This window comes from Camelus dromedarius, chromosome 12 (assembly GCF_036321535.1).
Source record: "Camelus dromedarius isolate mCamDro1 chromosome 12, mCamDro1.pat, whole genome shotgun sequence".
Taxonomy (NCBI): Eukaryota; Metazoa; Chordata; class Mammalia; order Artiodactyla; family Camelidae; genus Camelus; species Camelus dromedarius.
This window is the reverse complement of record NC_087447.1, coordinates 786,482-814,022: the sequence shown is the minus strand read 5'-3', so window position 1 is coordinate 814,022 and position 27,541 is coordinate 786,482. Positions and strand designations below refer to the sequence as shown.

General features: G+C 63.4%; 2 protein-coding genes across 2 annotated transcripts in view; both read right to left on the bottom strand.

The window, feature by feature from the left end:
- Positions 1-12,871: 12,871 nt before the first annotated feature.
- The window catches only part of LOC105103081 (mucin-2), a 32,964-nt gene continuing 18,294 nt past the window's right edge, over positions 12,872-27,541 (bottom strand). The window contains exons 32-49 of the mRNA XM_064491951.1: positions 20,516-20,574; positions 20,070-20,244; positions 19,406-19,653; positions 18,691-18,874; positions 18,167-18,389; positions 17,240-17,418; positions 16,867-16,936; positions 16,638-16,738; positions 16,507-16,538; positions 15,617-15,794; positions 15,228-15,332; positions 14,965-15,005; positions 14,607-14,729; positions 14,411-14,509; positions 13,876-14,004; positions 13,651-13,690; positions 13,203-13,329; positions 12,872-13,097 (exon numbers count right to left, since the gene is read on the bottom strand). Coding sequence (XP_064348021.1) covers positions 12,872-13,097; positions 13,203-13,329; positions 13,651-13,690; positions 13,876-14,004; positions 14,411-14,509; positions 14,607-14,729; positions 14,965-15,005; positions 15,228-15,332; positions 15,617-15,794; positions 16,507-16,538; positions 16,638-16,738; positions 16,867-16,936; positions 17,240-17,418; positions 18,167-18,389; positions 18,691-18,874; positions 19,406-19,653; positions 20,070-20,244; positions 20,516-20,574 — 2,339 coding nt within the window. The remainder of the gene's footprint in view (positions 13,098-13,202; positions 13,330-13,650; positions 13,691-13,875; positions 14,005-14,410; positions 14,510-14,606; positions 14,730-14,964; positions 15,006-15,227; positions 15,333-15,616; positions 15,795-16,506; positions 16,539-16,637; positions 16,739-16,866; positions 16,937-17,239; positions 17,419-18,166; positions 18,390-18,690; positions 18,875-19,405; positions 19,654-20,069; positions 20,245-20,515; positions 20,575-27,541) is intronic.
- Positions 20,751-26,873, bottom strand: LOC135322557 (mucin-2-like). Its single transcript, XM_064491800.1, has one exon. It carries the CDS (start codon positions 26,871-26,873, stop codon positions 20,751-20,753), a length of 6,123 nt encoding a protein of 2,040 aa, XP_064347870.1.

Genomic DNA, 27,541 nt, shown 5'->3' with positions numbered 1-27,541 from the left:
GGTGGCCGGAGGGTGGTGTGGGAGAGCGACTGGGGCAGAGGTCCGGACCTTATATGGCCCAGCAGGGCTGTCAGAGTGCGGGGAGGGTCTGGGAGGGGCGAAGGGTGGGTGGGGCCTTGCGGGTTATCAGGAACACAGCTGTGGGGTCTCCACGGGCCACCATGGGTTAATATTGATTCAGGTTATCTGAGCTTTATCTTTTTACTGCCCCCGGGGCAGAGCTGGCTCTGCTCAGGGTGGAGCGGCCCCAATTACCCAATTCCAACTCACACCCAAGACAGACCTCGGTCCCTCCCTGCGGCTAAGAGAACCAGGCCCAGGCCGCGGATGCTTCCGGAAGCAGGTCCTGGCAGGTGGCACGGTGCCCAGGGCGCCCACCGCAGGCGTCCAGGGCCCCAGCACCGCAAGGGTCCGGGGAGATGTCTCCCCGGGGGCCCTGACGGATCACCGCCTGGTGTGGGATCTCCCTTCCCACCTTCCCTGGGCCCCAGCCTCCCCCACCGGGGGCCTGAGCTCTGGCGGGGTGGCAGTGGGGGCTTCCCTCCCTGCACCCAGCTCCCAGGGCAGGGAGGGTGTGGGCTCCCGGGGGGTCCAGGGGCCGCCCCGCTTTGGCGCGGATGCCTTCCCGTCACTCCCTGGGCTTCGCAGGGGCCCCGGCTCCAGCCCGCCGTCTAACCCCTCCTTCCCCAGGCCCAGCCCGCCTCTGGAGTTCCATGTAATTGGAATTTGGGGAGCCCAGCCAGGGGGCGCTTTAACGGAATCACGTCCTCTGGGGACCAGGGCACCTGGCTCGAGGCGGCGAGTGGCCATGCCTGAGAGGCATGAGGTTGGGACCCGGATGTGGCCGGGCAGGCACCAGAGCTACCGCTGCTGGTGGCGGGGCAGCCCCCGACCCAGCACACACCCCGCCCCGCAGCCTCCCCGGGACGGTGGGGAAGACCCAGGGCAGAGGGCCGGGGCCCCCTGAGCAGGTGCTTCTGGGCCACAGCTCACATGGGAAGAGGGCCCTGCCCCCAAGCGGAGCTGGTGCCTCTGCTGAATCCCAGACCCTCCCAGCTGAGCCCAGAAATGCCTGGAGGCCGAGGTGTCTCAACCAGGCTGGCCCCAAACCTTGACAACACTGGGCGCGCACCCGTGGCACCGGTGGGTAACCTGAGGTCAGGGAGCCTGTCCTCCCTACACTGTCTCCCTCCTGAAACACCCTGGACCCTGAATTTGCTTTTGACTTTGCCAGCAGGAGGCTGGACCAGCTCAGATCATGGGAGGAGCCACGATTCTAATCCAGTGGTCCCCGAGGTTCAGGGCCAAGTGAGAGAGCTTCAGCTCGACATAGCAGAGACTGGACAAACGGGCCGCCCCCTGTGGGGGCAATGGGATGCCCCGCTTCCCTGGCGCAGGCTCCCCCTCTGGGGCAGTGACCGGCGAGAGGCCCGAGCCCGGCTGCTGTGGGAGCCTCGGCCCTGCCCCTCCCGGGCTCTCTTCCTCTGCAGGCACCACCTCCATGTCACGGCAGTAGCGCCCAGAGCCAGGAGCTCTGCTCACACCACCTGATGGTTCCGGGGGCCCCGAGCTCGAAGGGCATCCAGGGACAAGCAGCCCGAGTGTCCGAGAGGGTGACCGGGAGCCAAGGTACCCGGGCCTGATGCTCCCCGGGGGCCTCAGGTAAAGCCCCTCGTCCTGTGCCCCTGGGCTGCCAGCCCCAGGCTCAGAGACCGTCCTCCCTGCAGGGACCCAGGGACCTGGGCGCGTGGGGGACAGTGTGTCGCTGGAGCCAGGAGCAGGGATCAGCAACCAGAGCTGGCTGCACCGGCAGGCCCAGGGTGTACTTCCCTGCGGGGGCCGCGCAGGCTGGCACCGAGCCCTGGGGAAACCCAAGGACGGTGGCCTGTCTGCGGCCTCCCGGGTGGTGATTGTCCATGCCAGGCTCCCTCTAACCCTGGTGAGGACTGGAGAAACCCTGGCCCGACCCAGGCCGCCCAGCACAGCCTGGAGTCTGAGAGGGCGGGGTCCTCCTGGGATTGCGAGGTTTGGGGTCCTCCTGGGTCTGAGTGCTCAGCCCTGTGGACCCTCTGGCTGGGGCAGCAGTGGTGGCCCGAGGCCCAGGGGGCTGACCTTCACACCCTCTTGGCACGGTCGCAGGACCTCAGGTGGGGCCCGTGAGCAGTGACGTCAGCCCTCCCGGAACGGGGTGTGTGCAGAGGGGCCAGGTGGGCGGAGCTGGCGGGCGGCAGCGGGGTGGGCTGGTCAGTCTCCTGGCCCCTGGGCTTCTCCGGTGAACACAGTCCTGTTGGGCCCCTTGCAGGTGAGTCAGTGGAACGTACCCACAGAGGGCTGCGGACACCGGTGCTTAGACACGTCCATCCATCACTAATTCTCACGGATGCGGGCAGAGGACCATTGGCCTCTGTGCAGCTGGAGTTCCGTTCCTGCCCCACCAGGAACCCCATGCCCTCAGTGACGGAGAGTTTAGGAAACCGCCAAGTGTCTGTCTGTGACTAGGCTGAGATGCCCAAGGGCCACCAGGACACCGTCCTGCCCAGCCACAACCAAGGGTGGCTGAGGGGCTGACCCCCACGGGGCCCAGAGCCAGCCCAAGGCACAGGTCCCCACCTGCTCAGGCCCCGGGCCACTGCGGGCCACCTCAGCCTTCCCCTTCCCAAGGCCACACACCCAGCAATGTTTACCCTGACAGACACCGTTCCCAAGGATTACACAAATTACATCTTGACCACAGGGAGGAGGCCACGGACATGTCACAAAACGCAGCCTAAGACGACTGTCCCACTGTGGTCAGTCCACAAGGCCTGACTCATCGGGTAGTGGGAGAGGAGAGGGGAGGGGGTGGGAAGGAGCAGGGGGAGGGGAGGTGGAGGAAAGGGGAGGTGAGGGCGGGGGGAGAGGAGGTGGTCTATTGAAGAAGAAGGATCTATACGTGTAGACCCTTCGCAGACCCTGGGCCCAGCCCCAGCTCCGCGGCTCTGGTCCTGCCCCAGTGGGCAGATGGAGGGGGTGCCAAGGGAAGCCATGGGTTCCTAGGCCTCTGGACACCCAAGCGAGACCACAGGGTCCCTGGCAGGTACGTGTCTGAGGACTTGAGGGCAGGCAAATGAAACACTAGCCGTGCCCGCCCTCCCCATGGCCACCCCAAGACACCAGAAAGGGAAACTCAGACACAGCTGCACGTCTCTTCCTGCACCTTCCAAGGCTCTGAAAGGCCTGGGGTGTGCAGGCCCAGCCCCACATCACCCCCTCGGGCCTGCAGGATTTACAGGGAACACGTTAACCCTCCTCCCTGCCACCCCCGCCCCCGCCCTGTGTGTGAAAGGTGGGAGGCCAGCACAGGGGTGTTTGTTCCGGGTGAGGTGGGGAGGGGCTAGGTCAGCCCAGCTCCACTGAGCAGGTGCCACTGGCACAGCCTACTTGGAGGTAAAGGGTCACTGCACCTCAGGAGGTCAGTCACCTTCCGGTGACTCCCATCTCGAGACTGGTCCTTACCCAACCGTTGTCCTGTCACCACCCTCGCTGCCCTGTGTAGCCACTGCTGCCCATCAGGCTGTGAGCACCTCGAGGGCAGCATCCTCCGTGGGCTCCTCCATGAGCTAGTGTCACAGCAGACACTCAATAACTTTGCTTCTGGGTGGGTGAGTGGGTAGGTGAACAGACAGGTGGGAGGGTGGATGGGTGGGTGGATGGGTGGGTGGATGGGTGGATGGATGGCTGGGTGGGTGGGTGGTGATGGACTGGTGGGTGGATGGATGGTTGGATAGATGAATGTGTGGATGGGTGGAATGATGGGTGGATGGGTAGATGTGTGGACGGATGTGTGGGTGGGTGGCTGGATGGGTAGATGGATGAATGGCTGGGTTGGCGGGTAGACAGATAAACAGAACCTCTGGGAGGGGTGGGGCGACCTTCTGTAGCAGCTCCACAGGGCTCCCACCTCGCAAGGGCTCGTCAGGTGCAGGCAGCAGCCAGGTCTCGATCACCCGCCTCATTAGAGCCCTCCACAGCCTTAGAAGGCAGGCACTCACATTACTTTATTCCAGAGACAAGGAAACCAAGGAGCAGAGAGGGTGAAGGCTCTGCCCGAGCTCGCCCTGCCAGAGACCACTCACCGTGGCCCAGAGAGCCCTCTCGGCCCCGCCCACGCTGCCCACCACTTGGCAGTGGGGCGGCCATTTCTCAGACGATTGCCTGGTGCCCTTTGGGGACACCCAGCTGAGCAACAGGAAACCAGGTTCCCGGGTGTTGTCACGGCCCCGGGGGAGGGATCTGCTTCTCCTTCCTTCCCTCCTGCAGGGGCTCCCCAAGGACAGAGCCCCCCTTTCCTGCACCCTCCCAGTGAAGCGGTGCCGTCCACTTGCAACACACAGGTTGTGGGTCATCCTGGGATCCCCCAACCCGCTAATTAACTCTTGTATTTTGCGTATATCAAGTGTCACTCCTTATGCTGCCAAGTTCTACAGGTTCCGACAAATACGTAGTGTCATGCACCCCCGTTACAGTGTCACAAATTCCACTGTCCTAAAATCCCCCGGCCCCGCCTCGTCCCCCTCCTCCCCAGACCCCTACAACACCGGTCTTTTTTACTATCAGCGTAGTTTTGGCTTGAGTATTTTTATGATAATTCTCGGCGTCTAATTGCTAAATTAATTCTCGAATGTAATGCAGCTGTCATAAGGCACGGCTGAGGTTCGTGTTGCAGCACAGAGAACGCTTCTGATTCACTGGTCTGGAAACCTCAGGACAAGGCTTTGTCTAAAAGCTCCAACCCACAGTATTTCTTTTAAGCTTTGCTGAGGAGTAATTGAGATGCCACGAACTGCACACGTTGAAGTGCTGGTTTGATCGGTTCTGGCATCGAAGCACCCCTGAAACCAGCGCCGCCATCAGCACCGGGGAACCTCGTGCCGCCTCCGCCCGACCTGCCCGCTGTCCCTCGCGGTCAGCCTGCGCCCCCTGGGACTCTGTGCAGCGGGGTCTGTACACGCGCAGCCCTCTTCGTTTGGCTGCTTCTCTCAGCACCTTCAGTCCGAAGCCCACCCAACCAAGCCTACGTTGCAGGCATCCGTAGCGCGTTCCTTTTGACCACTGACTGCTTTTCCTTTATGTGCAAATAAAAGTGTGTGCTCACTCCTTCACCTGCTGGCGAACGCTGGGCCGTTCCCAGTTTGAGGCCCTCACGATAAAACCGCCGTGAGCGTGTGTGCACGAGTCAGCGTCCGGGCCCGTTTAGCCCGGAGTCTGCGGAGCCCCCACCTGCCCTCCTCTGCGGCGGGAGAGCGCCGGCCGCCCTGGCCCCCGGGCCCCCTCACCCCGACCCCACAGCTCGATGGGCACCAAGAGCGCAGTCGGTCTTCTCCGCTTTGGCGGCTCTGAGAGGCCAGGGGGGCTTCTCGTCCTGGTTTAAACTCGCCGTTCCCTGCCGACAGGCGGAGCTGAGACTCTTGTCCCGGGCCACGTACCACCTGCGCGTCGTTGGTAAAGTGTCCCCTCGTCTTCGGACAACTACGTACTGGGCTATTTCGGTGGCTGTGTTTTGAACTCTGAGACTCTGCCGTCTGGATTCCAGTCCTCTACCGGAGACACGCCGTGCACGTGTTTCTCTTCCTCTCCGTGGCTTGCTTTTTCGACGCCTTAACAGCGTCTTGTGAAGGGGGCCGATTCATCACTGCTCCTTCAGGGACCGGGCCTCGGTGCTGTCAGGAGCGGGTAAGAAGTCTCTGCCTAGCCCAAGGCCACAGACATTTCTCCTAGGTTTTCCTCTACAAGTGTCATGCTTTTAGGTTCTATGTGATCCATTTTGACTTAATTTTTGCATGTGGTGTGAGGGACGGCCTGGAGTTCACGGCTCACGCGCAGCCGTCCTTCCAGCTCCTTCCCTGGCAGGGTGCCCTTGCTTCAGCGTGTTGCTCTGATGGGGAGATTTAGTTGTGCACGTGGGAGAGTTTCCTGGCCTCTCCCTTCTGGTACATTGATCTCTTTGCCAGTCTTTAAGCTAATGCCACACTGTTCGGATTCCTATCGCCTTGTCGTAATTCTAGTACCACCTAATGCTCAGCCTCCGGCTTCGTCCTCCTTTTCCAGAGTTGTTTTGGCTGTCCTCCATCCTCCGCGTTTCCATCTGAATTGTTCGATCAATTTTTCAATTTCTACCCAAAACAGACTGCTAGTATTTTGACTGAGACTGCACGGAATTCACAGGAGACAGGAGGGAAGGGGACAGGGCACAACCATTAAAAGAACGACACAGCTATTAGCACCAAGATGGCAGAAGATTCGACTCCCGGTGGACCTTGAGCTTCAATACTCGCACACCGACCTCGCTAGCTGCTAAATGGCCCTCCCACAGGCGCCGTGAAGTTCAAGGCTGACCATAAAGGGCCAAAAGTTGGCTGACGGCTCAGTTCCTGGGAATCCCGGCCAACTTCCCCGAAGTCTTTGGAATAACCCCCCCCCACACACCTGTCAGCACGAGAAGGTACCCACCCCGGGAAAACTAACAGCCCCGTATCCTGGGGCTCTCCCTGTCTGTCCCGCCTTCTGAGGTGGCCCGCACTTTGTCCAAGGGTGGGCACCCCTCTGAATAAATCGGCCTTTACTCAGCTAGGGCTCGCTCTTGAGTTCTTTCCTGCACAAAGCCAAGGCCCCTCACTTGGCGGGGCGCATCCCAGGCACCCGTCCGAGACCTGGGACGCGGCCATCCCTCGTGCCCGGCTTCTCCTGGGCCATCTAGGCGAGTGTGGGAGGCGTTCAATCTTAGCGACACTGACTCCCCCACCCGTGAGTCCCCCTCTCCGATTTATTCAGCCCTTTAGCGCCCTCAGCAACGCTCCGTAGTCCTCAGGGTGCAGATCTTCCACGTCTTTCATCAGATTTTCCTCTAAATCTTGCCGGCTTTTTATGCTGCTGTGGATGGTCTGTTCATTTCAAGCTCTGGCTTTCCTGGGCATAGATCTTTGTGTACGGACCGCGTGGTGCCCACGGCCTTGACAAACTCCCCCGCCACTCACTGCAGCTTTCTGTGTACTCCAGGTTTTCTACAAAGAGCGTCCCGGCGCCCGCGAGCGAAGGGGCTCTCACTTCCTCCCTTCCAGGCTGGACGGGCTTGTCTTTCCTTTCCCTCCTGACCGCACCGGCCGTAACCTCCAGCAACGCTGACGACACGCGGGGAGAGCCGCCATCCTGGTCTTGCTCCCGGCGTCAGGGACGCGCGTCCAGCCGAGAAGCCTATGGCGCCAGCTGCGGGCGCTCCGTAGTTCCCTGTCGTCGGGCTGAGGAAGCGCTTGTCTGTTTTCAGCTTGCTGAGGGGCTTTACCAGGAAGCAGTGGTGAGCTCCCTCACGTGCTTCTTTCTGCATCTACTGACGCTGCCATCTGCGTTTTCTTCTTCAGTCTGGTAGCACTGTGAACGATGCCGCCTTATGGATGTTAAACTCACCCTGTATTCCGGGAGGAAAAACCATTTGCTCATGCTTTCCCCCTGTTGCTGGATTCAGTTTGCTAAAACTCCGTTTAGACACTTTGCGCCTGTGTCCATGGGGGTCTCGGGCTCCGGGTTTTCCCCTGGGGGGTCGTTGTGTGGTGCTGGCGTCAGCGTCACACTGGCCTGACGGAAAGGGGCAGAGCACAGTCCTTCCTTTCCAGCCGTCCTCAGACTCTGTGCAGAGTTGGTCTGTGTCCTCCTCGAATGCTTGATGGAGCTCGCGGTGAAGCCGTCAGGGCCCGGGGTTCTCTCTGCAGGCAGGACCTGGGTTTCGTCTTCCTTTTCTATGTCTTTAACATGTAAGGCCGTGCGAGTCATTTCTTCTTTCTGAGTGGGCTCAGGCAAATCACGTCTTTCAAGGAATTTGCCCACTACGTCCAAGTTGCCAAATCTATTGGCAGAAAACGGTTCACAGTGCTCCCTTATCACCCCCTTAAGCCCTGTGGGCCCTGCAGTGGTGTCGCCTCTCGCATCTGCACCGGTAGCCTCTGTCTCCTTTCCGGTCCGCTCTCCGCCTGCTGGGAGGCTGTCAGTTCGTTGATCCTCTCGGGGAACCGCCGTGGGCTTCGCTGCGCTCCTCCCCAGGGCTTCCCTTCTTCCCTGCGTCACCCTATCCGTGACAGCCCTGTCTTCTGCTTACTTCGGATCTGAGTGTGCCCTTTTGCTTCTCTAATTTCTGAAGCTGGAACCTGAGGGCACAGATGTGAGACTCTCCTTTCCTCTCTTCCATGTAGCTGTTCAGCTCCTGCCGTTTCCTCCCAAATACTGCCTTCATGGCACCCCGTCAGTTGTGAACCCCCTCCTGCCCTGGGGACCCCTAAGGTGAGCTCAGCCCCTCCCCTGCTCTCCAGTCTCCTTCCTGCCTTTGGACCCTGGACTGACCCTGGAAATCCGCCCTGGTCAGTTACTGTCCCGTCAGGAAAATGAAACCACACTGTGTATTTCAAACACAGGGGACTCAGCACAGAGACCCGGCCACACAGGTGCCGGAGGCTGTGAGGACCACAGGGAGCCCCGAGGAGAGCAGGAAGCAGCTGGGGGAGCACAAGGGCAGGGGGAGCTGCAGGGGCCGGCAGAGAGCAGGGGCCCGTGGGAGGGCTTGGCGGAGTGGGGCTGGGACTGCCCTAGAGCTGAGACTGCGGCGGGAGCCACCCTGGGTGAAGGCAGGGAATCCGAAAGAAGCCAGAAAAGGGACAGAAATTCCTTCCCTCCCCTTCCCACCTTCCAGCAGTGCCTCCAGGGGGCCAGCTGGCCAGGGAGCCGGGCAGCGTGTCTGCGAAGTCCATGCTGCATGCATAGGTCACATAGGGAACCTGCTGGAAGGGGCTGGGGAGCAGGGACATGCACCAGAGGGACACACGGCTGGGCCAGCTCTGCCTGGAGAGACCCCACCCTCCAGGCCTCAGTTTCCCAAATGAAAACGGGGCTGGAGTGAACCCTGCGGCAAGGCCCTTGGAGGCTGAGGGTCCACGGGGGCAGCAGGAAAGAACAGACACCGAGCCATCAGGGAACCCTGAGGTTTACAAGGAGAAGACCTCCTTACTCACCGGGGGAGCAGAGGGGTGGGGTAGAGCGGAAACCTCCCTCCCGGGCCTGGTGGAGGGGGGAGGACCCCGATGACCCAGGGCTGCCGGGAGGTCTGTGGCAGGGCATGTGGGGAGGGGCCATTGCTTTGTCCAGGGCCTGGCCCCTGTCCCCATTCCCAGGGCACCCAAAGACAGCGCCAAGGACATGGCCCAGCATCGGGTCCACAGGGGTGGCTGCCCAACTGGCTGGCCCATTCCTCCTCTCCTCTGCCCTGGGGGGCACCCAGGGACAGGGGAAAGCCCTCCAGGGGGTTCCAGGAGAAATGAACGCCCTGACTCAGGGGCGAACCCTCAGGAGACGCAGCTCAGGGTCCAGAGGCAGGAGGGGAAGCAGAGGGAGCTCCTGCAGACTGGAGGGGCTCCAGCCAACCAACCCTCCCTCCCCCCTCCCTCCTCTGACCCCTCTGCCACACTGACGCCCCTCCCTTTGAAGCAACCCCCCACTCTCCAACATCCCTCCCCTGGGTGGGCAAAGGGTGGGGGGGCCAGCAGCACCTGCTCTGCCAAACTCCTGCTGGGAAGGCCCCATTTCACAAACCTGTGATTGGGAACCTCTGAGGGCTGTCCCCTGTCGCCAGCTGTGCCTGAAAGCCTGGGGGCTGGGGCAGAGGTGGAGGCAGGCGGAGGCCGCTCTGCCTTGGTAGGAGGACAGACTGCATCTCCCACTGGCCCCCGGGCTGTCCGTGGGAAGTGGGGCTCACCCCAGCGACCCAGACCAGGCTGGGGGCCCCGGACTGGGGAGCAGGACCCTGCCTGCCACCCCGGCTGTGCGCCCACCAGCCGTGCGGGCCTGGCCCCGGGGTCTCCGTGGGGACCCCTCCCCAGCTGGGACCCAGGAGCATGCCGGGAGCAGACTCCGGGCCTCGCTGGTGAGGGCCCTCGGGACCCGGGACCCGGGATCCGGGACGCGAAGGCCCTGGTGGGAGAGGGGCTGAGCTGGGAGGGGAGCTGATGGGAGGCCCGGGTCAAGGCAGAGCCCCCTCGAGCGGAGGGGCAGGGTCGCAGCCCGCAGCACCAGGGTCCCGGCAGACAGCAGGTCCCGAGAAATCATCTTGTAAGTGCGGGTGGGACGGTGGCCTGAGAGAAGTAGGAAAGGAGACAGCAGCCCTTGCCCACCCACAGCCCCGCCTGGGACGCGCAGGGGGCGGGGCCGTCCGGATGGCTCATTGGTTCATCCTTTCCCAGCCTGTGGGGACCGGCTCCCTGGGGGTGACCGGGCAGGTGGGGGGCGGAAGGAGGGCTCCCACTGATGCCTCTGGAGGAGCGGGGCAGCGGCCTGGAGACCATCTGCGCGTGGTTGTCATTACTATTTTTAAGCCAAGGAAAATCTTGGGGAAACCAGGTGTCCAGGAGAGGAAACCCAGGGCTGTTCTGCTTAAAGAAGCAGGTCTGTGGGCGCCGCTCCACCCTGGCCCACCCCTGGTCACCTGGAAGCCCCCACTTCACAGGCGGGAACCTGGAGGTGGCTGAGGACACGGGCCAGAGCCTGACCCCTCCTCCTGACCGGGGTGCCGGTCACAGAACACCGCCCCCACCCCAGGCCCCCGCCACTCCTGTCCTGCAGGTCCCCAAGCCTGTGCTGGAATTTAGGCCAAGGCAACAGGACCCACGCTGAGAGAACAGCCCTCACGCTTCAAGGCCCAGGAAGGGACGTAGGGACAGCTGAGGGCCCGGGCAGGTACACTGACCGCCGCCCTGCAGGGCTGGTTCTGAGGCATCAGGAGCTGGACTTGGCCACCCAGCAGAGGAGGGCAGCCACCGTGTCCCCTCAACAAACCTTCTGCTCTAGGCGGGGACTTGGAGACTCCGAGGCCAGCCCAGGCCAACTGACCACATCCACAGGTCTGGACCAAGGATCGCAGGAGTTCCTAAAGTCAGCAGAGGGGGCTGGGCAGGAGCATAGCCCAGGACTCAGGGTGGCACTGATGTGTTGGAGAAGTGGGGCGTGAGAAGGGCTGTGTCCCAGGCTTCGGTTGGGCCCCCGGGACGTGCCCCGCCAAGTGTGGGTCCTAGGCTTCCCGCAGGAAAGAATTCAAGAGGGAGCCACGGTTGAGTAAAGGTAGATTTATTCACAGAGATACCATGAAAGGCAAGGGACAGGCCAGGAGGTGTGGGGGTTGGGTGCTCAGATTACAAGTAGGTACACACTCCTTAGGCACAGTGCAGGCAAGCTCTGGAGAGACAGGGGCGGCTGCGAGGCGCCATGTTGCTGCTTTTTATGGGCTTGGTGGCTTCATATGCTAATAATTGGAAGGACCAGTCTAGGGGAAGGGGCTGGGATTCCCAGGAAGTTGGCCATTTCCCACTCTTGACCTTTTGTGGCTGACCTCCGGACTGCCATGTCGCCTGTGGGCGTGTTATTCCGCATGTTAATATATTATGATGGGCGTATAATGAAGCTCAAGTCCTGCTGGAACTTAAATCTCCCGACATCTTGAGCCTCAAGGCCTGCTGGGGTTGAATCTTTCGCCATTTTGGTGTTAATTGCTGTGGCATTCCTTGAATGGCTGTGCCCTGCCCCCTTCCTGTCTCACTGGCAGGTCCTGACCTGGTCTCTTCCGGGGTGGGGGGACCAGGTGGGGGAGGGAGTCAGCTGGCTACAGGGGGCAGGGGCAGTGGCCTCAGCGCAGGGCCTAAGGAGGCAATGAATGGACAGGAGGGGTTCTGGGTCCACACTGTGGAAGGCCCTCTGGCCCGTGGGCAGGTCCACAGCCCCCCATTAGTCAGGTGGGAATGTGGCAGACGCCCTGAGAGCAGAGCAAATCCCGGCTCTGGGGGGACCACAGTGGCGCCGCCCCTTGGAGCTCCCAGGAGGCTCTCAGGTTGGGTAACTTGACCGGGGGTGGGGGGGTGCTCGGCTGAGGGACCCAGGGCTCCCACTCCCCACCACCTGCTCAGAGAAGAGAAGCCTGGCTTGGCTTCAGCCTGGTGGGTCTCCACGGCCCACCCTTGCTCTCTGCTGTAAAAGGACCAGAGGGTCCCTTCCCCAGAATCCCCGTCCTGGTGGCTCAGCCAGCTCACAGAGCAGCTCTCAAACGCACGTGCCACCGTATCAGGTCCCGCAGCTCGGCCGGCTGCTGCTCAGTGGTCACTTGTTTCTCGCAGCAGGAGCCAGCGTCCTGCCCCCGAGTCTACAGACCAGCACCTTTACTGCTCTCTCTGGAGTGAGGCATGTGCCACACACACACACACACAAATGTGCACACATCCACAGCAGCCACACGTGCAAATGTACACAGTGTGCACACGCGTGCTTAATGGCTGCAAAAGGACACAGAGGCCTTTTCAACAGATTCAGGCTCACAGGGCTTCCTGGAAGGGGCCGCCTGCATCCTGATGGCCCGGCCAGGGCTTCACACGTGCCAAGAGCAGGACAGGGCAGGGGGCAGCCTTCCAGGGGAGACCCAGAGATGGTGGTCCCTAGTGGTGGCATTTTGTACACGAGGTTTCCCAAGGCCAGGCCAGCCACATGTGCATGGTGTCCCCCGGATGCCGTGTGCAGAGCCTGCTGACCGAGCCCCACTCGCCTCCCAGGAAGCAGCCACCCAGCCCCTCAGCACCCAAGGAAGCAGCACCACACGGCATCTCTGACCAGGTTTATTCTGCAAAGCAAAGGACTGAGCAAAGACTCGGAAAATAAATAGCCGCAGAGAGAAAGTCAGCTTAGGGGGCGAGGAAGCTCAGAGGGTCAGCGGGAGGGGGATGCACAAGACTGCGGAGAGGCTGAGGGGTGGAGGGGCGGAGGGGCAGAGGGGTGGGGGGGCAGAGTGGTGGAGGGGCGGGGCTCCGGCCCTCCCCGCTCACCTCCTCCCTGGGGCCAGCACCCTGGGGATGGAGCGCCGGGCCCTGTCCCGGGGGGACAGGAGCTCGCACGTGGTGTCCTGGCACCCACAGCTCTCAATGTGGGTGTAGGTGTGGCTGAGGGTGCCACCGCCCGGGCACTGCAGCGCCACCTGCCGCTGGCTGGTGCGCTGCTCCTTGCAGCAGGAGCATCTGTGGTCCAGGGCCTGGGCCTGGGCTGAGTACCTGGGGGAAGGAAGGCCGCAGTGAGGGGCCACTGCCTGCTCCTGCTCGGGCGGCTGCTGCCTCCCCTCCGCGGCCCCTCAGGGCCACTCGCCACGCGGGACTCACATGGCAAAGGTCCCGCAGGACCCGGAGCAATCGTTCATGCTGACCAACTTGGTGCAGCCGTTGTGGGAAATCTCCCTGATGACGGAGACCATGGAGCAGGGGACCCCAGTCTCATTGCGAGGGATGCCTGCGGGGAGGGGCCGAGGCTCAGGGTGGGGGCTCCACCTTCCGGAGCCCTGGGCTCTCCCTGGCCACTTCCTCTGCCCTCCCCAAGCGCCCCACCTCCCTGCCCTGAAGCAAGCTGGGTTCTGTCCTGTTCCTCCCTGGGAAGGGATTCAGGCTTCCTGGGCGCCCCAGGTGATGACCTCAAACTCAGCGTCCAGCCAGAGTGTCACAGAGGGGACGGAGCTCACGGAGTACCATCCCCTTGTTCCTCAAGGGGGCCCAGGGAGCCCCCTGCCCAGCCCAACCCCTGACCCGGGAGCGCCGCCCCCTGGCCTGTACTCACACTTCCTACAGCAGCCATTGGACATGAGACTGATGGAGCCCTGGAGGGGAGGGGAATGAGTTGAGACCCCCAGGTCCCCCAACAGTGAGACCCCCTTCTTGTGACGGGGATGGGGAGGGGCAGCTCCTGCAGAAGGGGCCCAGAGCAGAGCCTCCCAGGGCAGCTGCAACCCAGCCCTCCGGGAAGATCGAGGCCCCACGCTCCTGCAGAGACCGGCCGGCTCACCGGGAGGCAGGTGCTGGGATCAAAGTCGGGGCAGGTGATCTTGGAGACGGACGAGATGAGCTGGTTGTGTAACTTCACGCAGCTGAAGAGGGTACAGTTGTCCAGGGGGTCATTCTTCATGTCACCGGGCTGTGGGGCAGAGAGAGGCTGGGTGAGGCTGGCGGGAGCACCACCCCGACACCTGGCAGCTCCCCGACCACCCTGCCAAGTGTGGCTTCTGGGACAGGAGGTCCAGCCCACAGGCCCAGAACCACCAGGCAGGTGACGCCCTGGAGGGACGCACGGACAGCCACCACCTGTAGTCCACCCACGTGTCCACATTCTAACCCCCACAACCTGCACAGGTGACCTTATTTGGAAAAGGTGCCTTGCAGACATGACTCAGTTGCGGATCTCGAGACAAGGTCACCCTGGATAACCCAGTGGGCGGCGGGCAAAGCCCTAGGATCGGTGTCCCGAGCAGAGACAGGGCACCGGACAGCCGGGCGGTGCCGGGAGGGCCAGCCTCGCTCTGGGGAAGGAGAGGCGAGCGCACCTTCAGAACGAGGTGCTGGTCGCTGGGCTGCTCGATGATGCAGTGCGTCTGCTGACACTTCTTGCAGCACTCCCCGGGGACGTCCACCAGCTCGAAGCCCTGCAGGACACCCACGGGGCGGTTAGCGTCGAGAGAGAAGGGCTCCGAGGGACCGACCATGGGCAGCAGCACACTCGGCCGGGGCAGGGGCGCTTACGGGGTTGCAGGAGGTGTTGCAGGGCACGTGGCTGCAGGAGATGGTGTTGAGCTGCGTGGCGCTGTCCCTGCTGGTGGTGCACACGCAGTTCTGGCACTTGGAGGAATAGACTGGAGAACCGGGCTTGGGGCACAGGGAAGGGCGGGTGAGGGGGTCCGCCGTGGCACCTTTCACCCTCCTCCCGGACAGACGCCGGCCCGCCATTGCCGGGAGAGGGCTGGGCACCCTGGTGCAGGCACACCACGGAGCCCCCGGAGCAAGCCCCTCCCGGGCCCCCGGCCACCCGACAGCCTGCTGAGACCCCACTCCCAAGCCCCATCTGCACCCCGCCCTCGCCCTGCAGCCAGCCAGGACTCACCTGGTACTCAGCGTTCTCCACGACACACACGCCCTTGGGCACTTGTGACAAAGAACAACGGGGCGAGGGTCAGACTGTCGTCCTGACCCGGCGGCAGACGCACAGCCGGTGGACACATGAGGGGCAGGGTGGCTGTGTCCACCATGAGGAATCTGAGCCCCCAGGTGGGAGCCCCTCCCCCCAACCCACACTCCCAGCACCGCCCAGCCCCGGGGAGGGAGCCGGCGCCCACTGCTCGGCCTCCCTGGCCCCAGCACACCTACCACACGAGTGCAAGGGGCAGCATCTCCCGGGGACCATCTCGCTCTTCACTTCAAATCCCAGCGGGCACAGCAGGGGCTTCTCCCTGCAGAGGCTGGCGTTGCACTCTGAAGAGCGGCGGAGACGCGCCGGTGAGCACGGCTCCTCCAGGCCGAGCCCCCAAGCCGGGCCCTGCAGCAGGACCCCCTCCAGCCCTGGGCACACGGCCTCCTCAAGCCCTACTGTCCCGGGGACGCTCCCTGTGCCCCGGCCTCCAACGGGCCCCGAAGTCAGGGCTCCCGGCTCAGCTAGGAGGTGAAACCGTGTAGCGGGGACACGCTCGGGGACTCTGGGGGCCCAGGAGGGGACGGCCCGTGGCCCAGGCCACTCCCTGCCCCCAGGGGTGCCTTACTGCAGGAGGTGATGCTGCAGCAGGGGTCGGCGGGGTCCACCTCGGTGACCAGGTAGGTGCCGTCCTCCCCGCACTCGGGGCGGGGGTCCTGGCTGCACGCCCTGGGCTGACAACTGATGCCGCTGCCCCCCTCCAGGCAGATGCAGTCCTTGCAGTCGAACTGGAAGTGCTCCCCAAACTGCAGGAAAGAAGGGGTGAGCGGGGAGGGAGGGGGCGCCGGCCCACCTGGCCTCGGGCCTCGGCCTCCGTGCAGCTGGTCTGGGGTCCCCGGGAGAGAAGGCACCACGCCTGGAAGCCCACCGAGCTGCCTGCGGGAAGCCTGTGCCCTCCCCGCGCCCCCTCCCCACCCCTGCGCCTCCCCCGAACCTTCCCCGCACCCCTGCCCCACCTCCCTGTTCCCCTCCCCCCGCCTCCCCGCCTAGGCACCTGCCACCTCAAGCCCTCAGGGCAGGTTCCGGGCCAGGACAGGGGCTCCCCTCAGGGCCAGGTCACTGAGACCACAACCTTGACCTGCTCACCACCGTCCCCCTACACAGCTGGCACCCGGCAGAAACCACGTGTGCCTGCTGGGCTCGAGCAGACTAGAGCTCAAGAATCAGCCGCGTGCAGGGGACGCGCACAGCGCTGCAGTGGCCAAGACGCCGCCTCCGCAGGTGTGCACACCAACAAAGGACAAGAGGGCGGAGGCGCGGACCAGGGGGTGGACGCGGGGCTGGGTGGACCGGGGAGGCGTGCGGGGGTGGCTACCCCTCCTAGCCCAGCCGTCCGGGACTTAAACGACTCAGGACTCAGTCTTTGAGGGTCCCCGCCTCTCATGTCCAGCCCTTCCTACACCCCAAAATTTGGCCTTTGTGGCAGAAGGCGGCCCCGGCACACAGGGGTTGGCTTACCTCTCTGGGCACGTTGTCGGGCCCCACGCAGCCTAGGAAGGAGAGGCAGCAGCCGCTGTGAGCACAGCCCTGGTGCGGCACGGGCAGGGCTCAGCCTCAGCGGGGGCGGGGGGCACCGGGGGGCAGCCTACCACACGAGTCCACGCAGACGTCGAAGCCGGGGGCGAAGTTCACCGTGCCCTCGGGACAGAAGCAGCCTTCCACCAGCTGGGTGCTGTTCTCCTGGGAAGGGCTGGGGGCGGGAGGGCGCGATGAGATGGGCGCTGGGGACAAGCCGGACCCCCAGGCCCAGACGGGGCCACCCGGAAGCACCACCAGAGGGGAGAGGCTGCCCTCCCGGCGCCTCCACGGGCGCCTCACCTGGACTGACAGGTGGGCTCTTCTGCGGGACCACAGGCCCGGTACTCCCGATGAGCCGGGCACTTCACCGCTGCGGGAGAAGGCAGGCGTCCGAGGGGCCAGAGTCAGAGGGAACAGCCTGGGTCCGCCCCGCAAGTGACTGTCCTGCCCAGCCCCTGCCACGAAGGACCCCATCCTCCCACCCAGGCTGAGGGTGGCCAGGTGCCCGGTGCTGCCCGCCCCAGACCCCCATGCCGTCCCCAGCCCAGCTGTGCTCAGCAAAGCTGCTCTCTGTGTGTGCCAGGCCGCCCCACCCCAGTCTGGCTTCAGGCAGAGCCCGGAGAGCCCCCTGGCCTGCAGGACCCCAGCCTGGGCGGGGCAGGCGGGCACTCACGGCAGGCCCCGCGGGTGTGGTTCCGCCAGTCGACACAGATGCCCTCCTGGGCACACAGGGCGGCGTAGGTCTGCACGCTGGCACACTCCAGGCCCGAGTCGGGCACCAAGCAGCTGTCGAACACGCAAGCGTCGTAGTAGTGCTGCGGGGGCGCCAGGGCGTGGCACTGCGCGAACAGGCTGTGGGGGTGGGGCCTGTCAGGGTCTGCACGGGGCCCCACCTCTCCCACACTCCCCCTGCCCCCCACCTCCGCCCAGGCTACCCTCCTGGAGCCGGGCTCAGGTTGCATCCAACCAGACAGACACAGGCAGGCTGACGGTGGGAGCAGAGGGACCGGGGCAGGCCCTGTGGGAGGGGGGCCCTCACTGTGGCCCGAGGACGAGGCCTCGGGCAATCTGGCTCCTGGAGATGGAAGCCCCGCATCTCCATGTTCGCTGGGTGCCAAGATGCCCCCTCCCGCAATACTGCGGGGGCCTCCCAGCCCCGTGGCGCACACCCCCGGGGGCCAGGCGCTCGCTCTATGAGGCCAGCTCTGGGAGCACCCCTTGTCGGTCTAAGCCCACATCTGCCTCCCTTTATAGGTACCCGATGCTGCTCTGCCCCGTCAACTGGTCTACCCCAGGCTGCAAGCTCAGAGGCCCCTGCACGATCCAGGAGGCAGGTGAGGTTCGGGGGGTTGGAAAGGGCACACGGATGTCAAACAAGGCCACTCGGCCCTGTGGAAACCTGGAGCCGGAGTACTGGGCCCCTCTGTGAACCGGCACCTGCTCGTGGTGCCCTGACACCTTCTGCCTTCCCAGCCCCACACTCGGCACCTGCCACCTCCTCTCTCCTCATGAGGTGGGGTCACAGAGCGGGGAGGCTGTTCTTGGGGAGCCTGCAGCCCACGAGTGGCCGAGGCGGCAGCCGGCCGGGGGTCAGGGTCACCTGTCCTTGATGAGCTCGCAGAGAGGAGACGCGCAGGCCTTGCTCCCGGCAGTGCTGCCCGCAGACGACGAGGTGGCCGGGCGCTGGGTGGTGAAGCTGGTGTGGGGACATTGCGGCTTGGAGGGGTCGTTCACCGCCCACTGGTCAGCCGCCACCTCACAGTTGTCGACGACCTCCCCGCTGGGCAGCACGCAGTCGTCCACGGTGGTGTTGGTGCACGTGCCTGGGTGGGGGAGAAGGTCCCCGTGTGCCCGGGCCCGCCCAGTCCGTCCAGCAGACCCAGCAAGCCGCTGAGACCCCGCCCCTCCTCCCGCCCAGGTCCCCTGGTGCCCAGCTGCCCAGGGCCCAGGGCACAGGCTAGACTGCACTCCTGCTGGCTTCCCGCCGGGCCCAAACCCGGGAGGATGGCTGCGGGGACCCTGAGCAGAGCAGAGAACCACAGTGGGGCTGGCGGGGCCCACAGACAGCCTCTGCCCAGCCGCCCTCCCCAGCGCAGGGCACGGGGGCCGAGGTCAAGGGCTCACCACACTGGCCCTTTGTGTTGTTCCCGAACAGGCGGTAGGGCAGCCGGATGGAGAAGGCGAGGCCGTTGTAGGAGACGAGGGCGCCCAGCTCGGGGATGGCCACCACGAGGTTGATGCCCGACTCGTACACCTGCAGCCCGTACTTCTTGTAGGGCAGCGCCACGGCCTGCCTGTTCACCTGCACCTGTGGCCGACACACCGGGTCAGGGAGGGCCGGCGGGAGCCTCGTGGGTCTGACCGGAGCGCGCGGTGCCTTTGGAAAGCACCCGGGTCCCCCCACCCTCACACTGTGCCCGCGCCCCTCCGCCTTCCCTCTTCCTTCCCACCTCATTGGGCTGGATCCTCGTCCTGACTAGTCCCAGGGGCCAGGTAGCCAGGGCGCTGTCCTCTGAGCCCCCGGACACCTGGAGGACCCCGTGCAGGGGGCAGGGCTCCCCACGCCATGGGAAATGACAACTCCACGTGGGGCGCACAGAGCCCCTGCCCTCGGGGAGGGGGCTTCTGCCACACAGACCTGTGCCCAGGGTGCCTGGCAGGAGCAGGGGTGGGGGGTCACGGGGTCCCTCAATGCCCCGGAGGGCCTGTGAGGAGAGCTGACATGTCCGCCTAGCGCTGCCCCCGCGCAGCCCTGGGGCAAGGCCCCCCCCAGCGAGGGAGCTGACACCGGCCCTACCAGCCCGCCCCATTCGGACGACAGATCCCGCCGTCCACCTACCTGCACCGTCATGGGCGCCATCTGCACGGTCTCGAGCCGCACCTCCTGCGTCTCGTGGCGCACGATGAGCGTGCGGGGGCAGGACACCCGGTCGCGGGGGTCGCAGTGGTAGTTGTCGACGTAGACCCCGAAGCCGTCCACGGTGGGCACGGCCTCCTCCACCAGCACGTACGTGCACGCACCCTGGTGGCTGTAGTACAGCCCGTCGAAGGTGACGTAGTGCGGGTCCCCCCAGCCGGTGCAGTAGCCTGCGGAGCGGCCGAGGTGGGCCGGCGCCCAGCCCCGGGGGCGGGGACGGGACACAGTCAGGGGACAAGGCACAAGGGGCAAGAGCAAGTGGAAACGGAGGAAGGCCCCAAAGCCTGCTGCCCGGGGTGCGTGGGGCATCAGGGCCCCACGAGTGCGTCCCCTCTGAAGGGCAGGGCTGCCTTCACTCCCAACCCCAGCTGCCCCAGGCCGCAGCCCCTCTAGGTGGCCGCGCCCCACCAGGCAAACCCCTCCCTCTCCCGGACCCCTGCCTGAGGAGGGGAGTAAGCTGGAGGCGACTCAAGTCCCTCCGGACGTGTGCCCGGCCCTCAGCCATCAGAGCCAGCCTGTCCCACCTGCGGACTGCACCCCGCCCCCCAGCACACACACAGAAGGGAGCCGGCGGGGAGGGGCTTACAGTCGCACTCCCAGTGCCAGCAGCACCCGTCCGGGTCCTTGACGCGCACGGGCGTGAGGCCGTTGGAGCAGGTGGGCATCGGGGGGGGGTCGCACTCCACCTCCACCAGCTCCACGGTGCTGTCGTGCTTGCAGACGGCCATCGTGCAGTTACACAGCCACCAGGTCTCGTTCTCCTGCGGGCCGCCCGGGCACAGGGTCAGCCGGGCCCAGTCTGCAGCCCGGCCCCAGAGGAGGGCCGCCAGCACCTCCCCACGGCAAGGGGGACGTGGTGGGGACGCGGGAGGGCTCCGGCAGACCCTGTGCCCTGACTGCAGAGGGTGCGGGGCACAGGGGGCAGGGTGCCCTGTGTGACCAGCAGGAAGGCAGCGCCTGGGGCTTTGCGAGCCCAGGTGGTGGGTGCACGCGCCCGGTGCTTGGGGAGAAAGCTGCGAAGAACGCACGGACCTTCCTGGGAGGGTTGAAGTCCAGGCACCCGCGGGTCAGGGTGGTCGACACACTTGATGCTGTGGATGATGGGGCCGTGGTGGTGGTGGTGGGTGGGCTGAGCGTTGTAGACGGTGTTGACGGGCACGAAAAGTTGAGGAACTCGAGTTCGCAAGACTTCAAGCAGTACGCGTAATGGCACATGCCTCCTTCGGTAACGTTGTATCTCACTTCGCCTGCAAGGGAGAGACCAGTGCTACACCACCCACACAGGGCGGCCACCAGAGGACACAGGGAGGTCCCCTGGTGTCCACGAGAGGACAGCCCACGACACACTTTCCCAACAGCCAAGCTGCAGAGTGTGGGGCCTCTTCCCCAGCACGATTCCCCAGAGCACGAGCACAGCAGGCGCGAAAACAACGTGTGCAGCCAGGGAACCGGGCGACAAGCCTGGGGACACACCTGGGATGAGGTATTCTCCATTCAACTCGCAGCATGGCACTATGGTGCTGACAACTGGGCCGGTTATGGTGGTGCTGTGGGAGGACATAATCGGGGTCTGCGTAGGGGTAGTCGTGCTGGTCGTTGAGGTCCCTGTGGTGGTGGTCGAGCTGGGGGAGGTGATCTCCATGGTGATGGTACTGCGTGGGGTTCTCGTCTCGGTGGTGGTGGAGGTAAAAGTTGGAGTCTGTGTGGAGGTGGTGAGTGTTGGGGTTGGGGTCACTGTGGAGGTGGTGGTGGGTGTCGGAGTAGGAGTCCCTGTGTAGGTGGTGCTGCTGGTGGGTGTTGGGGTTGTGGTCTCCGTGCTGCTGGTCGTGCTGGGGGTTGTGGTCCCCATGTTGGAGGTTGTGCTGGGGGTTGTGGTCGCCGGGGTGGTGGTCGTGCTGGGGGTTGTGGTCTCCGTGGTGGTGGTCGTGCTGGGGGTTGTGGTCTCCGTGCTGGTGCTTGTGCTGGGGGTGGTGGTCTCCGTGCTGGTGGACGTGCCGGGGGTTGTGGTCTCCGTGCTGGTGGTCGTGCTGGGGGTTGTGGTCTCCGTGCTGGTGGTCGTGCTGGGGGTTATGGTCTCCGTGGTGGTGGTCGTGCTGGGGGTTGTGGTCTCCGTGCTGGTGGTCGTGCTGGGGGTTGTGGTCTCCGTGGTGGTGGTTGTGCTGGGGGTTGTGGTCTCTGTAGTGATGGTAGTGCTGGGGGTTGTGGTCTCCGTGCTGGTGGTCGTGCTGGGGGTTGTGGTCTCTGTGGTGGTGGTCTTGCTGGGGGTTGTGGTCTCCGTGCTGGTGCTTGTGCTGGGGGTGGTGGTCTCCGTGTTGGTGGTCGTGCCGGGGGTTGTGGTCTCCGTGCTGGTGGTCGTGCTGTGGGTTGTGGTCTCCGTGGTGGTGGAGGTCGAACTTGGAGGCTCTGTTGTGGTGGTGAGTGTTGGGGTTGGGGTCACTGTGGAGGTGGTGGTGGGTTTCAGAGTAGCAGTCCCTGTGGAGGTGGTGCTGATGGTGGGTGTAGGAGTTGTGGACTCCGTGGTGGTGGTTGTCGTGGGGGTTGTGGTCTCCGTGGTGGTGGACTTCGAAGTTGGAGGCTCTGTTGAGGTGGTGAGTGTTGGGGTTGGGGTCAATGTGGAGGTGGTGGTGGGTGTCGGACTACGATTCCCTGTTGAGGTAGTGCTGATTGTGGGTGTAGGAGTTGTGGACTCCGTGGTGGTGGTTGTGCTGGGGGTTGTGGTCTCCGTGGTGGTGGTGGTGCTGGGGGTTGTGGTCCCCGTGGTGGTGGTGGTGCTGGGGGTTGTGGTCTCCGTGGTGGTGGTCGTGCTGGGGGTTGAGGTCTCGGTGGTGCTGGAGGTCGAAGTTGGAGGCTCTGTTGAGGTGGCGGTGGGTGTTGGAGTTCGTGTCCCCGAGGTGGTGCTGGGATGTGTTGTGGTGCAGCCAGGGCGAGGAACACAGCAGTAGACATTGATCTCATAGTTGAGGCAGTAAGGCATGGGGGTGGCTCCCCCTGGCTTCTGGTCTTGGTTTTTGCACACAAGCCCAACAGAAGTGTCGCACACCACAGTTTGTCCAAGCTGTTGCAGGGGAACGCCGGGAAACTTGGCGGCTCTGCAGGAGATCCTGGCTACTGAGCCCATTTTACAGACATTCTCAACGGATTCAACGTCTCCACCTTCTTTGGTAAAGTTCGGTTTAGCAGAATCCAACCAGCCGGTCCAATTGCAAACAGGCACACATGGAGGGGTTGTGGTCTCCGGGCTGGTGATCGTGCTGGGGGTTGTGGTCTCTGTGCTCTTGGAGGTCGAACTTGGAGGCTCTGTTGAGGTGGTGAGTGTTGGGGTTGGGGTCACTGTGGAGGTGGTGGTGGGTGTCGGAGTAGGAGTCCCTGTTGAGGTGGTGCTGATGGATGGTGCTGGGGTTCTGGTCTCCGTGGTGGTAGTCGTACTGAGGGTTGTGGTCTCCGTGCTGGTGGTCGTGCTGGGGGTGGTGGTCTCCGTGCTGGTGGTCGTGCTGGGTGTTCTGGTCTCCGTGGTGGTGGTCGTGCTGGGGGTTGAGGTCTCGGTGGTGGTGGCGGTCGAAGTTGGAGGCTCTGTTGAGGTGGTGGTGGGTGTTGGACTTCCTGTCCCCGAGGTGGTGCTGGGATGTGTTGTGGTGCAGCCAGGGCGAGGAACACAGCAGTAGACATTGATCTCATAGTTGAGGCAGTAAGGCATGGGGGTGGCTCCCCCTGGCTTCTGGTCTTGGTTTTTGCACACAAGCCCTACAGAAGTGTCGCACACCACAGTTTGTCCAAGCTGTTGCAGGGGAACGCCGGGAAACATGGCGGCTCTGCAGGAGATGCTGGCTACTGAGCCCATTTTACAGACATTCTCAACGGATTCAACGTCTCCACCTTCTTTGGTAAAGTTCGGTTTAGCAGAATCCAACCAGCCGGTCCAATTGCAGACAGGCACACATGGAGGGGTTATGGTCTCCGTGGTGGTGATCGTGCTGGGGGTTGTGGTCTCCGAGGTGGTTGTCGTGCTGGGGGTTGTTGTCTCCGTTGTGGTGGTGGTGCTGGGGGTTGTGGTCCCCGTGGTGGTGGTGGTGCTGGGGGTTGTGGTCTCCGAGGTGGTTGTCGTGCTGGGGGTTGTGGTCTCCGTGGTGGTGGTGGTGCTGGGGGTTGTGGTCTCCGTGGTGGTGGTCGTGCTGGGGGTTGAGGTCTCCGTGGTGGTGGAGGTCGAAGTTGGAGGCTCTGTTGAGGTGGTGGTGGGTGTTGGAGTTCGTGTCCCCGAGGTGGTGCTGGGACGTGTTGTGGTGCAGCCAGGGCGAGGAACACAGCAATAGACATTGATCTCATAGTTGAGGCAGTAAGGCATGGGGGTGGCTCCCCCTGGCTTCTGGTCTTCGTTTTTGCACACAAGCCCTACAGAAGTATCGCACACCACACTTTGTCCAAGCTCTTGCAGGGCAATGCTCGGAAACATGGCGGCTCTGCAGGAGATGCTGGCTACTGAGCCCATTTTACAAACATTCTCAACGGATTCAACGTCTCCACCTTCTTTGGTAAAGTTCGGTTTAGCAGAATCCAGCCAGCCGGTCCAATTGCAGACAGGCACACATGGAGGGGTTATGGTCTCCGTGGTGGTGATTGTGCTGGGGGTTGTGGTCTCCGAGGTGGTTGTCGTGCTGGGGGTTGTTGTCTCCGTTGTGGTGGTGGTGCTGGGGGTTGTGGTCCCCGTGGTGGTGGTGGTGGTGGGGGTGGTGGTCTCCGTGGTGGTGATCGTGCTGGGGGTTGTGGACTCCGAGGTGGTTGTCGTGCTGGGGGTTGAGGTCCCCGTGGTGGTGGTGGTGCTGGGGGTTGTGGTCTCAGTGGTGGTGGTGGTGCTGGTGGTTGTGGTCTCCGTGGTGGTGGTCGTGCTGGGGGTTGAGGTCTCGGTGGTGGTGGAGGTCGAAGTTGGAGGCTCTGTTGAGGTGGTGGTGGGTGTTGGAGTTCGTGTCCCCGAGGTGGTGCTGGGACGTGTTGTGGTGCAGCCAGGGCGAGGAACACAGCAGTAGACATTGATCTCATAGTTGAGGCAGTAAGGCATGGGGGTGGCTCCCACTGTCTTCTGGTCTTGGTTTTTGCACACAAGCCCAACAGAAGTGTCGCACACCACAGTTTGTCCAAGCTGTTGCAGGGGAACGCCGGGAAACATGGCGGCTCTGCAGGAGATGCTGGCTACTGAGCCCATTTTACAAACATTCTCAACGGATTCAACGTCTCCACCTTCTTTGGTAAAGTTCGGTTTAGCAGAATCCAACCAGCCGGTCCAATTGCAGACAGGCACACATGGAGGGGTTATGGTCTCCGTGGTGGTGATCGTGCTGGGGGTTGTGGTCTCCAAGGTGGTTGTCGTGCTGGGGGTTGTTGTCTCTGTTGTGGTGGTGGTGCTGGGGGTTGTGGTCCCCGTGGTGGAGGTGGTGCTGGGGGTGGTGGTCTCCGTGGTGGTGATCGTGCTGGGGGTTGTGGTCTCCGAGGTGGTTGTCGTGCTGGGGGTTGTTGTCTCCGTTGTGGTGGTGGTGCTGGGGGTTGTGGTCCCCGTGGTGGTGGTGGTGCTGGGGGTTGTGGTCCCCGTGGTGGTGGTCGTGCTGGGGGTTGTGGTCCCCGTGGTGGTGGTGGTGCTGGGGGTTGTTGTCTCCGTGGTGGTGGTGGTGCTGGGGGTTGTGGTCTCCGTGGTGGTGGTCGTGCTGGGGGTTGAGGTCTCGGTGGTGGTGGAGGTCGAAGTTGGAGGCTCTGTTGAGGTGGCGGTGGGTGTTGGACTTCCTGTCCCCGAGGTGGTGCTGGGATGTGTTGTGGTGCAGCCAGGGCGAGGAACACAGCAGTAGACATTGATCTCATAGTTGAGGCAGTAAGGCATGGGGGTGGCTCCCCCTGGCTTCTGGTCTTGGTTTTTGCACACAAGCCCTACAGAAGTGTCGCACACCACAGTTTGTCCAAGCTGTTGCAGGGGAACGCCGGGAAACATGGCGGCTCTGCAGGAGATGCTGGCTACTGAGCCCATTTTACAAACATTCTCAACGGATTCAACGTCTCCACCTTCTTTGGTAAAGTTCGGTTTAGCAGAATCCAACCAGCCGGTCCAATTGCAGACAGGCACACATGGAGGGGTTATGGTCTCCGTGGTGGTGATCGTGCTGGGGGTTGTGGTCTCCGAGGTGGTTGTCGTGCTTGGGGTTGTTGTCTCCGTTGTGGTGGTGGTGCTGGGGGTTGTGGTCCCCGTGGTGGTGGTGGTGCTGGGGGTGGTGGTCTCCGTGGTGGTGATCGTGCTGGGGGTTGTGGTCTCCGAGGTGGTTGTCGTGCTGGGGGTTGAGGTCCCCGTGGTGGTGGTGGTGCTGGGGGTTGTGGTCTCAGTGGTGGTGGTGGTGCTGGTGGTTGTGGTCTCCGTGGTGGTGGTCGTGCTGGGGGTTGAGGTCTCGGTGGTGGTGGAGGTCGAAGTTGGAGGCTCTGTTGAGGTGGTGGTGGGTGTTGGAGTTCGTGTCCCCGAGGTGGTGCTGGGACGTGTTGTGGTGCAGCCAGGGCGAGGAACACAGCAGTAGACATTGATCTCATAGTTGAGGCAGTAAGGCATGGGGGTGGCTCCCCCTGGCTTCTGGTCTTGGTTTTTGCACACAAGCCCAACAGAAGTGTCGCACACCACAGTTTGTCCAAGCTGTTGCAGGGGAACGCCGGGAAACATGGCGGCTCTGCAGGAGATGCTGGCTACTGAGCCCATTTTACAAACATTCTCAACGGATTCAACGTCTCCACCTTCTTTGGTAAAGTTCGGTTTAGCAGAATCCAACCAGCCGGTCCAATTGCAGACAGGCACACATGGAGGGGTAATGGTCTCCGTGGTGGTGATCGTGCTGGGGGTTGTGGTCTCCGAGGTGGTTGTCGTGCTGGGGGTTGTTGTCTCCGTTGTGGTGGTGGTGCTGGGGGTTGTGGTCCCCGTGGTGGTGGTGGTGCTGGGGGTGGTGGTCTCCGTGGTGGTGATCGTGCTGGGGGTTGTGGTCTCCGAGGTGGTTGTCGTGCTGGGGGTTGAGGTCCCCGTGGTGGTGGTGGTGCTGGGGGTTGTGGTCTCAGTGGTGGTGGTGGTGCTGGTGGTTGTGGTCTCCGTGGTGGTGGTCGTGCTGGGGGTTGAGGTCTCGGTGGTGGTGGAGGTCGAAGTTGGAGGCTCTGTTGAGGTGGTGGTGGGTGTTGGAGTTCGTGTCCCCGAGGTGGTGCTGGGACGTGTTGTGGTGCAGCCAGGGCGAGGAACACAGCAGTAGACATTGATCTCATAGTTGAGGCAGTAAGGCATGGGGGTGGCTCCCACTGTCTTCTGGTCTTGGTTTTTGCACACAAGCCCAACAGAAGTGTCGCACACCACAGTTTGTCCAAGCTGTTGCAGGGGAACGCCGGGAAACATGGCGGCTCTGCAGGAGATGCTGGCTACTGAGCCCATTTTACAAACATTCTCAACGGATTCAACGTCTCCACCTTCTTTGGTAAAGTTCGGTTTAGCAGAATCCAACCAGCCGGTCCAATTGCAGACAGGCACACATGGAGTGGTTGTGGTCTCCGTGCTGGTGGTCGTGCTGGGGGTTGTGGTCTCCAAGGTGGTTGTCGTGCTGGGGGTTGTTGTCTCCGTTGTGGTGGTGGTGCTGGGGGTTGTGGTCCCCGTGGTGGAGGTGGTGCTGGGGGTGGTGGTCTCCGTGGTGGTGATCGTGCTGGGGGTTGTGGTCTCCGAGGTGGTTGTCGTGCTGGGGGTTGTGGTCTCGGTGGTGGTGGTCGTCCTGGGGGTTGAGGTCTCCGTGGTGTTGGAGGTCGAAGTTGGAGGCTCTGTTGAGGTGGCGGTGGGTGTTGGAGTTCGTGTCCCCGAGGTGGTGCTGGGATGTGTTGTGGTGCAGCCAGGGCGAGGAACACAGCAGTAGACATTGATCTCATAGTTGAGGCAGTAAGGCATGGGGGTGGCTCCCCCTGGCTTCTGGTCTTGGTTTTTGCACACAAGCCCAACAGAAGTGTCGCACACCACAGTTTGTCCAAGCTGTTGCAGGGGAACGCCGGGAAACAAGGCGGCTCTGCAGGAGATGCTGG

What these genes read in the sequence shown, in the direction of transcription:
- LOC135322557 (XM_064491800.1), bottom strand. Translation starts at nt 26,873, where the DNA reads ATGTTTCCCGGCGTTCCCCTGCAACAGCTTGGACAAACTGTGGTGTGC.